This window comes from Sander vitreus, chromosome 6 (assembly GCF_031162955.1).
Source record: "Sander vitreus isolate 19-12246 chromosome 6, sanVit1, whole genome shotgun sequence".
Lineage (NCBI taxonomy): Eukaryota > Metazoa > Chordata > Actinopteri > Perciformes > Percidae > Sander > Sander vitreus.
In genome coordinates, this window is record NC_135860.1 from 6,806,176 (window position 1) to 6,821,507 (window position 15,332).

General features: G+C 39.7%; 1 protein-coding gene across 2 annotated transcripts in view; it reads right to left on the bottom strand.

Moving 5' to 3' along the window:
• The window catches only part of ntrk1 (neurotrophic tyrosine kinase, receptor, type 1), a 34,977-nt gene extending 23,584 nt beyond the window's left edge, over positions 1 to 11,393 (bottom strand). For both annotated transcript variants that reach the window (XM_078252238.1, XM_078252239.1), the window contains exons 1-5: positions 11,197 to 11,393; positions 7,589 to 7,663; positions 6,238 to 6,309; positions 2,836 to 2,904; positions 873 to 1,027 (exon numbers count right to left, since the gene is read on the bottom strand). In XM_078252238.1, coding sequence (XP_078108364.1) covers positions 873 to 1,027; positions 2,836 to 2,904; positions 6,238 to 6,309; positions 7,589 to 7,663; positions 11,197 to 11,393 — 568 coding nt within the window. The remainder of the gene's footprint in view (positions 1 to 872; positions 1,028 to 2,835; positions 2,905 to 6,237; positions 6,310 to 7,588; positions 7,664 to 11,196) is intronic.
• Between the last annotated feature and the right edge of the window lie 3,939 nt (positions 11,394 to 15,332).

The window sequence follows — 15,332 nt, forward strand, 5'->3', positions numbered from 1 at the left end:
ACGTGTTTCTGAAAACATTTTAAGCGAGAAATAGGCCGTGCAGTTGCTGAATCTGTCTTCTGTCAGTTTAAAAGATTTTCGTCAGCTTATGAGAGGTGGCGAGCTGAGCCGGCCGCTCCTCATTTGCATAAAGTTGGCTGGATTCAACTTTATGCTAATGAGGAGTGGGCGACTTGACACCCAGCAACTCCAAAGTCCCTGCGACGCTACCAGAATACACTGCACAGCTGCTCCCATAGAAATGAATGGTAAGAGGAGAAATTACGCTGACAATGGGCACGTACTAGAAGACAGGGGTCCTCAAAGTTTTGATGACTGACTTTTTAGGGAGCCAGCATGTGATTGAGGGCAGCACATGAAAAATCCTGTTCCCGAAATTGCTAACTTCAGCCTTAGCATTGATGACGGAACGTAATCCATGCAACACTCACAAGGTGCCACTTGTTGCCATGCAACCAGTAGCTTTCTAAAAGTTGTCATTCCTAACCTGACAGACGTTTGTTATTGGGGGGGGACAGTTTGATGCAGTAGCCGAGCAGTCTATTATGTAAGCTATTTAAAGTGAAAGGGCCGAAACTTACGAAACTGTTTTAGGTTTTAGGATATAGAACAATAGTGAATAATAATTTGTCTGACTTTTCCAGTTTTTCCATAAAAATGCCACAATTTAATTACTGTACCTAATTAAAATTCTTAAAATGACATCTCCTACTACTCCCTCATTGAAAAATACACAATCTATGAATATGCAAATATTTTCATTAGATCATCGTTTGAACATTTTGCAGTTTGCTAACTGTAAACATGCATTACTAATAACATTATATAACAGCATAATACAGTGCAAAATAGGAAGTTCACATATCACTCACTGCAGTTTTGTATCACCAAAGAGTCGAGGGGTTCTTCTCGATCATGGGAGAAACAAGACAACATTTGGTTTTCCAGGTCACCGCGTTCATTCCACTGCCACTGCTGGAGCCAGTGGAGGTCACAGGAACAAATAAGAGGGTTGTCCCTCAAAACTCTGAAGAGCAAAAGGAGGGAAATTTAATTTTCTATTACTTTTTTTATTCAATTTCTCTGACAAGAACACACAATAAAAACCAGAGCTTTAACTGTCAAACATTTTCACAGAGAAACCAATGGAGTTAATTTATCGCAGACATGCCCTCTTCATGTAACAGGTTAAATAGTATAGGCTCACCCTACTGTATGAACACATAATGAGCTTTTTAGTTAGAGGGCACACACTAACAATTTAAATGATTAGAACCATATATAATTATGATTTAATATACATCCTTGAATAATTTTGCCTTCAGAGAGAAAAGAGATAAAAAGATATTTTTGATAATGATTCTAATTTTCTAAAGCATTCAAAATCTCTGTAAGCCATTACTGGTGAAAAAGTATTGTTGGCTTGCACTGACAAAGAGTGCTGTCAGTCAATTTGCAAAAGGCAGCAGTAGTTTCTTACCTAACTAACATGTTGACCTGTGAATTAACCTCAGTAAAAGTATTGTGAAAGAACAATTCCTCCTAACAGAGATTAACCTTTTGTATGTTTACTTGCCACCTTTGTACATTTAAGAAGGTGCACATAATAATGTCAGCTGAGCGAGACAAAAGCCTCTTTTCTCTCGATTTAAAAAAAAATACCGTTGCCCATGTCAAATTGTATCAGTAAGTAGGCTGGCAAGGTTTTATTCAACACACATTAGATGTGAAATTACCAATTGGCAAATTTATGGCAAACAAGTGACGGGTCACATTTGCAAAATCTACTGTAGACAACCAGGAACTTGGTACCGAGATGTTGGCTGCTGCTAGGCTGAACCAAAGAATTTCTAATAAGGGAAGAAGTTCCACTCCCTCGTTACTTCCGGCTTCTGAACTGGTTGCAGTTCCACCAGAGTTCCGTATAGGGGGAGCTCACAGGCCAGTGCAGAATGAATGGGACTCTATGGAGCTATACCCCTCAAAATCCACTTTTCTCAGGATATCATTTTTTGTCTAGGGATTTGAATGTTGCATTCAAAAGGGGAGGCTAAGAAAATACACACTGCTGGGTGTTAGATTTTTTTTAAAGTCGCTTTTTTGTTCTAAAAAGCCTTTTAAAATGTCAATGACGTCATACACATATACGGCCAGAGATACTGCTTTACGGCAAGCTCTTTTTTCTCTCGAGGCATCGACAACACAGCTGACAGGTTAGCCTCTCCCTGTTAATACACGTGCTAGAAAGAGGTTTGCTGATGTTTTAAAGACCACGCCGAAATATTCACTCTGACATTCTGGTTCTGCTTCGGATGCCGTCAAGTGGGATCTCCGATCGTAATCAGTCCTTCACTGATCAATCAGCATTCATTAGCAGAATGCTAGCGTGTTATGGGCAACAACGACTCAACCTGTAAGAAATCGAAAGGACACAAGTACTCGTTCATTCAACTTTTGACCTATAATCCATGTTGAACTTGCAAAAACTACAATCAAATCTGAGATTTCTCAACGACAATCAGGCGAAAGACACAAATTTAGCCGTCTAGCTCCATAGAGTCCCATTCATTTAGCACTGGACCGCGATCACCCCCCAGTGGAACTCTGGTGGAACTGCAACCAAAGTAGGTACAATGGGGCTGAATAGGGAGTGGAACGGCTTTCCGTAGACGGGCTTTGGCTGAACCTTTTTCTTGTTTTGGCGCCATCTGTTGATGTCAATCAGTGAGAATATTTCCTCCTTTACAGCCAACTTGACCTCCTGGGAATTTTAACGTATTTGAATGAATTGAGAGTGTTGAGAGTGAATGAGAGTGTTGATTTAAAGGGACTCACAGGTTGAGCAGTGGGAGAAAATGAAACACCCTCCAGGAGATGTGTTCCAGATAGTTTGATGCCAGGTTCCTATAAAACAAAGAGAGAGGACATGATATTACCAACATTTGTTTTGCTGTTCTATCGCTTTGTAACACGACGTTCATTGTACCTGGTTCACTTTGCCTATGTTTTACTTTCTTATTGCACGAATAGCTGTTTTTCTATACCTTGATAGAGGAAAGAACCACCTGAAGAAATTAAGAGATCTGTAGACAAGTCCGTGTTTTTTTCATGTATGGCAATCATGCAATTTGCTCACATGTTGCTTCGAGAAAAGTATAAGAAAAAAATAAAGTAAAAATGTTGCAAGTTTGTCCTGTTCTGTAGTTGAGTCATGCTGTGGTTTGATTGCTCACTTTCAGAGCAATGCTTACCTGCTTTGAATTACTCAGTGAAAAACGTTAATGCATCCAAATGGGTTCTGATCAATTACCTTGGCAAGAATTTCACAGCAGCTAGGAGCCACATTCACAAACACCTCCAGCACAGCTCTTTCTGTGTTTACTTAGTGTTCAGTACATTAGGTGATTAGGCCAGAGTCACAAACACTTCTCGGAGGAAGGACGCAGCTCGGCTAGACAGACTGAAAACCTCCACAGAGATGCATTTAGGAGAAAAGGTTTCCAATTTATTGTAGAAATGTTACTATTTCTATACAGTAAAACCACTGAAAGCTGGATGGCAATGTCAGTCAGTTGGTCAGTCCACCACTTTGGTCCAACTATTAGATGGATTGACATTACTTTTTGAAACATTCATGGTCCCCAGAATCCTCATGACTTTGGTGATGCCTTGACTTTCTTCAAGTGTCACCAACCGGTCAAAGTATTCACTTATGTTGTGAAATATCTCAGCATCTGCTAGGTGGATTAGCACACATTTTTATCCAGGCATTCATGGCTCCCAGAGGATTTTCCCTAGCACCTTCATGAGGTACTAGAGCGCTTGTCTACCAATTGGAAGGTTGGTGGTTCAATCCCTGTCCCTCCAGTGTACATGTTAAATTGTCCTTTGGGCAAGATGCTAAACCCCAAATTGCTACCGATGTGAATGTTTATCTGATGATTGATTTTATTTATAGATATAGAAGACAGATGTGTATTTATGTAAAGAAGATGAATGTGTATGTGAATGGGGTGAATGGTGCCTGTAGTGTAAAGCCTTTGAGTGGTCTCTAAGACAGCAGTCTATTTACCGTTGACCATGCGGTTGATATTTGTGGTTTAATGTGAAATGTCTCAACAACTATGGGATGGATTGCCATCAAACTTGGTACAGACATTCATGCCCCCCTCAGGATAAATTGTAATCACTTTGGTGATTTTCTGACTTTTCATGAAGCCATGTAAACAGGCCAACAATGTGTTCAATACTTGGTTTCTGACTAAATACCTGCAAAACTAACGCCATTCCCGTCAGCCTCAGTTGTAGTTTGTATTTTGTGCTAATTACCAAATATAGGCTTAAGATGGAGAACGTTATAAATATTATACATGCCCAACATTAGCATATTAGCAATGTCATTGTGAGCATGTTAGTGTACTCACATTAGCATTTAGCTTAAAACACTGCTGTGCCTAAGTACACTAAAATGGCTGTGGACTTTTGTTTAACTTTTAAAAACTTTAAAAACATTTGAATGCAAACATTGTGAATAACATAATCCCACATCTAAAATTGTGTATGTCAGGATATCAATGTAATCGGTGATAGATGAATGCTTTGTGTGATAAATGTCTTTTTGTAAATCCTCTCAGGGCACTAAAATATCATCACAGTAGCTCTCGAATGATCCTCAGACAGCCAAAAAAACAAGCTGTAAATAAACCTCCCTCAGAAGATGACACAAAGCCACACTGGGGAGCGTGCACATGGAAGCCAATACATACTCACTCTGGCAGGGCCAAGGGTTCAATTATTTGTTTTCCTTGCTCCCAAAAGTTCATGTCAGATGGGTTAGCCATTGTGGGGCTTATCCATTACCAGCTCGATTCCTCCCTATGCCCACAGGGGGAGAGCAGGGCCGGGAAGAGCAGCTCATTTTCATTTTGCCCCTCTTAAGAACTGAATTTTATAAAAAGACGATTGAGTTCCAGGAGCATTGTGGGTGAAGACGAGAGCAGAGGGAGAGAAAGGAAAGTTGTCCAAGCTGACGTAGCCTCCTGTTTAGTTTGGTTATAGTCTGTCCCTCTTAATCTCAGAAATACATCTGTCACACTGAAGCCCCGATACTCCACCCAATCGCAGCCCACCCACTCCCTCCACAGTGAAATATTGATTAAGTGATAATGGACCCTTAGTGGAGTGTATTTATTATGCATCAGTTGTCGATAATCCGCCAAAGTGAGCGAGTAAAAGGTGACTGGTGGATGTCTTCTCCAATTTCTCGAGCTCACCCCTCCTACCTCACCACCACCTCCCCCCATCTCTGGTCCTCGAAACCGGTCTTTTAGATAAACAACATTGGCGATGTCACACACACTCAGGAAAACGATGAGGACAAGATGGTGGCGATAAGGGTCAGCTGCAGATGAATAGACAAATTTGATGGTTCCAGTCGATAAGTCTTCATATTATTATTTATTGTTGGGCCTAGATTGTGAGGCCAAACTGAACAGAAATGACTGAAAGAACTGTCATGATGTAACTTTAAAAAAAAAAGGGAAAAGTTTCCAATTTAACTATCTTAGAAAGCTTGCTACTAGATAATTGTTGAAAAAGAAAGTGGTTACTATTGAATATGTATTTATTATCACACAACAGTATGTTTCTATGGTACAGTATGTGATTGTTTTCTGTCAGTGACGGCAGAATTTATTGACTTTGAGGGCTGCAACTAAAGATAATTTTCATTAATCTGCATTATTCTGCCTGCAGGTTTGTTTTTTGATTAATCAATAACCATTTAGTCTACAAAATATCAGAAAATAGTGAAAAAACACGAAACTATTTCCCAGAGCACAAGATGATGTCTTGTTTTGTTCAAAACCCAAAGATATTCCATTTATAAATACTCATATTAGATCAAACTGGACACTAATGTGTCAACAACTGGCTCTTATATTTTGAACACCTATTTATATAATATCCATCTAGAAAGTCTTCTTCTAATAAATACAATTTGTGGTTTCAGTATCATAAATGACCTCACAAATTTACCAGATCTGTGGATGAGTAATACAAATATTTGAACGAGCGACTGAGTCAGTGATTGTGAGAAATGTTGCTCTCACTTTATGTGATGTGCAATATTAAAGGGCCGGCTGAGCACTGACTGACAGCGACAAATAGGCTGACCCACATACAGGTCAAAACATGACACGAGGAAGACAATCCTTTTGTATTGACAAGGACACTTACACATACTGGAGCTTGAGGTTGTGTTGGAAGGCATTGGCAGAGATGAGCCTCAGCTTACATGATGTGACCGTGCTGGAGAGGGAGGGAAGCACAAAAACCATTGGTCTGTTTTGATAGACATAAAGCATTGAAAGTCAGAAATACTGACACTTGTGTGAGATGGATTAAAGCAGGGGTTGCATTAGCAATTGATCTGCCAATTTGTTTTGTTTTTTCAAATAATCAATAAATTGTTTGGTCTATGAACTGTAACAGTAAATAATGCCCCTCAAGTTGACACATTCACATTGCTTGTTCTGTGCGATCAGTCGAAAACTTTACTTTTGTACAACTAACATTTGAGAAGCCAACACCAGTGACTTTTTAGCGGAATTTTTCCTTGAAAAAACAACTTTCTCTATCTAAAAGTTTGTTTGTTATCTAACTGACTTTTATCTGTCTCAGACAAACTCAACTCAACTTCTCCAATGAGGTCATGCGATTTTTAGTCTTACCCATATATTTCTTTCTTTTTGGCCAAAGCTATATGAACACCCACACACTTTTTTAGTTTTGGTGTGGGTCTGCTTTTCTTGTTTTGTTCAAGGCCCTTTGGTTCTATTTAAGGTACATCTTCAAGCTGTCAAGCTTTGGATGTACAGTGCTGTAGTAAAAGTGAGAGCATTTAAAGAGTGTGTTTTTCAAGAGCAAAAGTTAAAGGAATGGATTAAACAATGGATTTAACTTCTGTAACCTAAACTGTGATTGTTAGCATGTCCAGCTAACTAGCTTACTCCCTACAATAGTAACCAAGGTTACTTCCAAAGCCATGGAGCACAAAATTAACGAACTACATCAATTTGTTGGGTTATAGATTAAATTAAAAAGAGCCCTGTTCATAACAAGTGCATCCACTGTGTAGTATTTCCACTGTGTTTATTGGATTTGAGGAAGTTTACACTCCAACAACATATCAGGTAGTCTTTTCTCTTGTAAAATAATTATATATATATATATATATATATATATATATATATATATATATATATATATATATAAAAACTATATTTAAAAAGTACCAACAAATATGATCAAAACAGTACAACATAACAGTCTGATCTTACATTACATCATGTGCCTTGCGAGAGCAGAAGCTTGGCATTGCAACAGTAAGTAAGTAAGTAAGTAAGTAAGTAAGTAAGTAAGTAAGTAAGTGTCAATTGTATGGAATGACTTTCAGAATTGCACTTAAAGAACAAACAGTACTCAGTACAGTGCAGTAAACCAGTGTTACAATATGAAACATGATCCGTTGAACATGTGTCTTTGTCTTACAGTAAGTTGTCCAAGTTGTGAGAAAAGCAGTACTTACAGGTTCTTCAGCTCTCTGTAGTTAACAAGATCAATTTCTGTTATATTCTCCAGGGCTGCTTGGTTTTCAATGTAACTGGTTAATGCAAAAAGGAGAGGGAGAGAGGGAGAGGGAGAGAGAGAGAGAGAGAGAGAGAGAGAGAGAGAGAGAGATGCTAAATACACAAAACCAAAACAAGTGAATGAGTTCCTTGACCAGAGACATACAGTACAACATGTTGAAGAAGAGGAGTTTATCATCATTTGCGTTTTTCATTTAGGATATTCCATTACTAGGAACAATAAAAATACTTGATTTGCCATTTTTAAAAGGCAGTTTTGTATCCAGACAACATAAGGTTCTCCATGTTGTACACAACGTAAACCAGATAAATGCCTTTTGACAATGACAATCCACACTGCATAGCCAGCATCTAGCTACTCCGCTGCGCTGTGGAGGAGGGTCTGGCTAGTCACACACATTCCAGGATGGGAGAAAAACGTGCATTGGTTTGTTGGCATTTCTTTAAATCAATCACAATGGTCTTGGGCGGCTCTAAGCGTCGGACGGAGCAATGGTGCCTCTGCAAAAAAGCCTCGGGAGGGAACTTGTTTGGGTGGAATGTGTATACGTTCAAAGTTGTTTTAGTTGTGCAACAGAGAACTCAGATTGGACAGATAGTCTAGCTAGCTGTCTGCATTTACCCTGCAGAGATCTGAGGAGCAATTAACCATAGTCCTCATAAATCGACCAGAGTTTAAAATGCGGCCGAGATGAGGGACATCCAAGTGAATTTCCGGCGGCACCTGAACAATCACGGAAATGAAACTTCGTAGATATAGACTAGCATTTAGCTAACATTGACATTGTGGGAAATTGGGTTCAGCGTTCTCAACCTGGCAACCCCTGTGAACTACGAGTATGGGGAGGAGGGGCTGTAGGAGACGACTCTTTCCAGTATTTTGAATGTGGACTGCAGTAACCATTTTAAATGCTAGCTCTCAGTATTGCACATTGCACCTTTAAACCACACACACACACACACAATCCTGATGAAGCAGACTAGCTGAGTTTTTAATAAATAATGCATAAGCATGTTTTTTATTTAAAAAAAAACTGTTTATTGCTTGCTTAAACAGAAAACCTTTAAAGAAAATCTTTCATTACCGTAAAATTCATATAAAATACAGTATTTGAAGCAACAGTTGATGCTTTTTCCAGAAAACAGGACCCATAAAAACCATTACAAGTTCCGTATAGTCCTTATGACCCACTAGAAGCTAGTCTGCTGTCTTCAGCCCCTGCTGTGGTGTCTCAAAAGCATTCTTTCACCATATTTAAACCAAAAACTTGGTTTTAAATATTTTGTCTTATCACATTATTATTATTATTTTCCTCTCAAATGTAGGGAATGTAGTGAAAATGGCATGGTACTGTAGACACAGTATGTATAATATAATCCATTGGGACAGCTGTCAAACAGTATATACCAATCAATTGAATATAGATTTATTTCCATGTCTAGTGCATATGTCAAAAAATGTCTGCATTAATTTCCAGTTAATGACAGCCACTTTCAGTATGTGGCATTGTTTCTACCTCCCAGTTCTCTGTTTGTCAGCTGCAACACACAAACTGTTTTTATTCATTTCTGATTGACCCATACAGCAATAATGTGATTACAGGGCAGGTGGGCCCAGGATCACCCATCGCCCTTACTTATTGGATTGAGCCAAGTGGGTTGTATATCATCTATTGTTCCCGGGTGGAGTCATTGACTGGCAATTCACAAAATTGAATTTATAACTCAGCATATGATGAATTTTGGCCCCGGTTCCACAGTTAATGGCCCCTTGTTTGTTCTGCGTATCGGCCGTATTCCCTTGCACAGCCAATTCGGCGAAGTGTGTTGTTTGCTGGCATGTAGAGCACCGCGGTTAACAAAAGCCAGATTACCCGCTCACTTATTGATTGAACGGTTCAGAGAAAATGTCAAGCCTCACCCTGAGCTCTACTAAGAAACATATCTAGCTGCAGATACAAGAAAATACCTCTGTGATAAGACTAAGAAAGAGAGGGGGAAAAGAGAAAAAAGAGAGGGGCAGGTATAGGTGAATAGAGGCAGTAAATGGACTTGCTCCACCGAAATAGCATTTCTGAAATGTATTTCCTTTTTAACAAGTTCTAATTGCTCAGCTATAGGGACAGGAACAAAGAAAGAACAGCGTGGTGGTGCAGAGAGTGACATTTAGTTTTCCATGTTGGAGCTGATGGTGGGTTGCATAATAATACAGGAGCCGTGTTTAAATCACAGGCGCTCAGTTTCTTCCTTTTCCATACAAAGTTTTAAAAAGTCAATGTTAAATGTTAAATGATCTGCTGCTGTAGCTGAGTGAGAAGTCTCAGTTCATCTGAGCAATAACTTGGATGAGTTTTATTCAAACACATTCCCCCAAGGGATTGTCTGTCTATAAATATGTGACAATCAAAAGTGTGGCATGTAGCTTATGATTGTAAAGAACTACCTGCTTCAAACTAGCCTTCAAACCATGAACATCATCCATCCTTATTACTTTATCTTTTGAGCACCAGTTGAACCAAAGTGAACATAATTTGGGTCAGAACAACCTCAGTGGTCAGCAGACCTTTCATCAGAAATGGAATTTAAATTTGAGCTCTGAAATACTTTCTCCAGCCACATGTATCTCAGATAACTAATAAATAATATTAGTTAACCTTTAGAAGATGGTACACATGTCCTTTAGTAAAGTTTGAAGTCACAGTTTATGGAACTGTGCTTTGATAACAACTTTTAATGCCATTAAACATTGATAAGTGATTATTTAGATATGAATATTTAATGTTTTTGAAAAACAAGTAAGATTTTAAATCAAGTTTTCAGGGGTATAGTTAAGGTACATTTTGTTGAGAATAAAAAACAGCACCACAGCGAACATCAGAAAGAAGATTCAAACTGAAGTCATAGTTTATTCAACTAGACCTAATCAAAAAAGTATATTTCCAAACATTCAGTACACATTTTCCATCTCAATGGACACCAAAAGTGTTGTTATGTCCTCAAGAGTAGAGTCAGATCTTGAAAAATAAGACTTGCCGTTTCTATAACATAAGAGAATTAAAACGATTTTGGTGAGGTTTTCCACAATACTCCAAGAGTTAATAGTGCTGAGATCCTTTAAAGACCCCGAGGCCACACTTTGATGCACAATGGGTAATAGGACATCAGTTCCCGTCACTCTATGCCAGTTATTGTCAGTAGCAATCCACAATTGATGTCCATGTCATGCTAATGCATCTCAAACTGCAAACGCAACACAAAGAACAAACTCTCTCTACTAACAGAACAGAATCTGACTGTATCAAATAATGAGAAATAAATAAAGCCTTGCACAACAATTTGCAACCAGTTACAACCAGTGCAACCAAATTGTTTCATTAAATCCCAAACTCTGCCATTGAGACACTCCATACTAATCCAACACCAACCCAGAGTAATAACATGAACAAACAGAAAAAAAAAACAATTTGGCAAACCACCAACATCAAGGCATCTGATAAATCGTGCTGATTTAGAGGCACATGCAGAGCAGGTGGAACATCATACTCACATCTCCGTCACATTCTCGCTGTCTTGCGGCGCCAGTGCCGGGATGCTGGTGATACCATTGGGCTCCAGGCACTGCAGCATGGCGAAGGAGCACCGACAAGCCGCCGGGCAGCCTCCCAAGGTGGGCGCCGGTGCCAGGCTAAGCAGGGCAAGCACCAGGGGCAGAGGAAGTGCCAGGGCCCGGGGTGCCACAGCCATGCTCAAAAGAGGATCTTCTCAGCACCAGCAGAGATTTTGTTGTTGTTGGAAGCTGTAGTTAAAGTTGGTGTCTGTGGGCTTCACCTAATAAAGAGTCAGCGAAGAGAAGTGAGGAGCTTTCACACACAATGTGAACACTCACACAGTGGCTGTTGTCGTGGCTCTCTGACAGGGTTGAGATCCCAGCTGGTCAGGGTCTGGTGCTGAGCCACAGCTGTACTGAGCAGCAGGAGGAGCAGGCAGGCAGGCAAGGGGCCTCTGGGGACATGGTGGTAGTGGGCTGCAGCCTCTCTCTTTCTCCCTCTCTCTTCCTCTCCTCCACGATGAAGGGAGGGGCAAGACAACAGGGGCCAGAGTCACCAGACACCTCCGAAAGCGAGAGGAGGAAGAGGGAGGGCTTGGGGTGAAGGGTGTGTGTGTTGATGATGGTGATCAGAGGAGGAGATGGGTGAGAGGTCTGCTGTCCTGCCAGCAGCTCGAGGTGCAAGCAGAGCCAAGAAGTCAGGGCGCTTGGGTGCCAGGATGCATGCAGCAGCGCTCTCACACTCGCACTACTGTAGCAACATCCTGCTGAATAGATGGATGGATCTCTGTTCTTGGAAAATTGATTGTTGGAAGGTTCGTGATTGTTGAGACTTAGGAGGTCTGTGATGAATGTAATGGCTGTGGGAAAGTGGGGAGACATGCTATCTGCAATAAGTTGTTTTTCAACAGTGTGAACTCCCAGCAGGATTTAATAATAGGAAATGAAAGCAAAGTAATATAGGTCTTGAGTTCATTGTGTTTCATCACCGGAACATATAGTGTTGTAAGCCTTGCAAGGCTTGCACACGATATGCATTTGGCTCAATTCGATCCTAAAAGTAGGCAATGCACTTTCACTCATTTCCATGGGTATATTCAACAGTTGACTGACAAATACTCTCCAATATTTTTGATAGATAATAGTTAGTTTAATAGTTAAGTGATTACAAAGGTCTGGTATGGACTGACCATGTGATGAAATGACCATGATAAGGTGCTATAGTAGAGTGCGTGCAATGATGGTAGTGCAAAAGTGAACAGTCCAGGGATTGAACAGTGCAATAGCTTATCATTAAATATTAACAGAACAATATATAACAGGGAATAAGTTATACAATGTAGATGTTATGACCACCAGTCCAGATTGTGTAGGAGGACTAATATAGCCTATAAGACAGTCAGGTGTACAGCAGACAAAGTCATATAATGGTAGGGGCTGAGAGAGACAAGCTCACGCTGAAAAGTCCATTTCTCCCCTCCCCCTGTGTGTGATATTGAAGAGTTGGATGGCCATGGAGACAAAGGACTATGGAACTTTAGCATTATCTCTTACCTCACATGACTGGACAAACAGTGTGGAATTTGGAACGACATGACGTGAGGTTACCAGACCTCTGTAGTACACTCCTTGCCTCTGCTTAAGGCTAGCCGCTCAAGTCTACTTTAGCCGCTAACACACCCAAATATTCGACTAAGCCATTGGTGATTGAATTGCATTGTGAATAATACAAACACCAAGTTCTGACAAGAAAGAAGAATGTGAAAAATAAAAAAGACAATGTCTCAGGTTCTGCTCCATCAGTTTGTACACTTTTTATTAAAAGTGTCCATCATGAGTCCGACAATGTTATAAAAGTTTGATGCTAAGTTGGTGGAGTTCTTTTAAAGTCACAATAAAAGGGAAGTATGAGTTTATTTAGCTTCTGTAATGAAACATATTTCCAAGTGAAACTGAATTTGAGATGACAAATTGGCAATACAGTTGCAGAGTCAAGGTTCACTCAGTTAAAAGTTCTCTGTAAGACTTTTTTTCTCATCTCTGTAAGAGGCAGAGATGTCACCGATGTCAATATCTGGTAGACCCGAAACGGGCCGCAAGGGTCAATTGACAAATGAAGAGAGTCAAAAACAAGGTAGGCTAGTTTTTGGTTATCAACAGTCCCTGAAAAATTAATAAAACTCTCTATGCAGTAGAGGTTAAAAGTTGACTCGGAAACAAATGGCCTGCTGACCTTGTAAAAGTGTGTGAAATGAAAGGTGGTGGAAAGTACAGAGGAGGTGAAGTGGACACAAATGGCTGAGAAAATGGGAAGTAGCTTGACCCAATTATGAGGCTTGATTTAATAAATCAGCAAAAACAATTGATGAGCTGAGATATCCTAGGGTTATGGTCCATAACCCCAGGACATCTCAGGTCATCAATTTTTTTGATGACTTAAAGTAATAATAGAATTTACTAGAAGTGGAGATGTTGCTTGTGTCACGTAGCCTCTTATTTGAGTTGCAAAGTTGATCAGGCGATCTGTAGCACCTGGTTGACGTACTTACTATATAGAGATTGTAAAAATGGTATAAGAAACCTAGATAGGCAGGCTAATCTTATCCACTCTAATACGAGGGCTAGTCTGGACTCTTCTACTGGAGTGCCATGGTAACAAAATATCAATTGAAACAATATTTCCGAACCCCCTTCCACATTCTAGAACTCTGAGTTTATAAGCCAAGGTAAACCATGCTAGCAGGTGAACTTTACGTAGCATCCCTGAGAGTGCCTCTAATCCCGTAACTGCTAACATTAACTTGCTGTCCGTCACACATATATGTTCTTTACATGAGCGGAGCTGCTTTCTACCCATGGGAAAAATACTGTGCCCAACCCCCATTCCTCTTAGTCACTCTGCACACGAGTAAGGTTATAGTGTCCCAACCACAATTGCTGACCATAAACTGAATAGCCATTTTTGCTGCCGTCGTCAGAATTATCTGGTGGCTTAATTACTCTTCCTTTTACGCCCCTTTTTCTTGGTCTTAGCTCAGCAAATTGTCTGGAGGGACAGGGCGCTTATTCGCAGGAAAAGTGTTTGAGAGCTCAGGGAGACCAGTTAAAAGAGAAAAAACTCAATGGGAAGCATTTGCTCAGAGGTGTAATTACAACATAACCATGCAAAACAAACATGCAAATGAGATGTTAGCAGCTTGCAAAATACATTGTGATAAAAAAAAAAATACACTTATGTTATTAAAACGGCTCCTTTTAATGGTCCAACTTTATCCGGCAGTTTACTGAACATACTGTGCTTACGGATTGGGTTCATTTCAAATTTCTGGACACATTCTGTGCATGAGTGTGCATAGATAATAGTTGCACTCGTGTAATATATATTTAATGTGGAGACATGTCACACACCCTCAGTACATCCTGTAAAATGTGTGAATGCTGGCTTGTGTTGTAAAGCGCTTTAATTGCCGTTTACCATTTGTTATTTTCCTCCAGTTTTCCCTACAGTGACGTTGCCTGCCTTCCATCCACATTAGAGATTAAAGATAAAATGTTTGATTTACTTAAATCAATTTATATTCATTTTCTCGAAAAAACTGCCAACAATAAGTCCTGATAAAACAATAACCAATCAAGTAATTTGCATGTACCGACCACACACATCATCAATCCGTTTCCTCCAGAGGTCCTTGTTAACTTTATAAAGTTGACAAGTAGAAGAAAATTGAAATATGCCTGCTCGAAACAATAGATGAATAGGAGACATGATGTGAAGAGTTTTATTTATTCAGTAAGATATCCGCCAGCCGATTCTTACATGATGATAAATAAAAAACACTAAACTAAAATCTTCACACTATGGCTGATATTTTTCCAACCTTTTATGTTTTAGTTACACAACATTTGAGTGGAAAAAGACTACTGTATGTGGCATGATTGCATTCTGTCTTTCGTCTCCTGATTTCCAAGAGATGCAGCTTATTTAAACGTGACTGCCAGTCATTTCTGTCCGTCCTTCTCCTTACTTCAATTTTCACAATTCATTTACAGACAATCTGATTTCCTACGAGCCGTATGACAATTTTCAACCTCACATCATTTGCTAGTATATAGTGGACATTTGACAGATAATAATG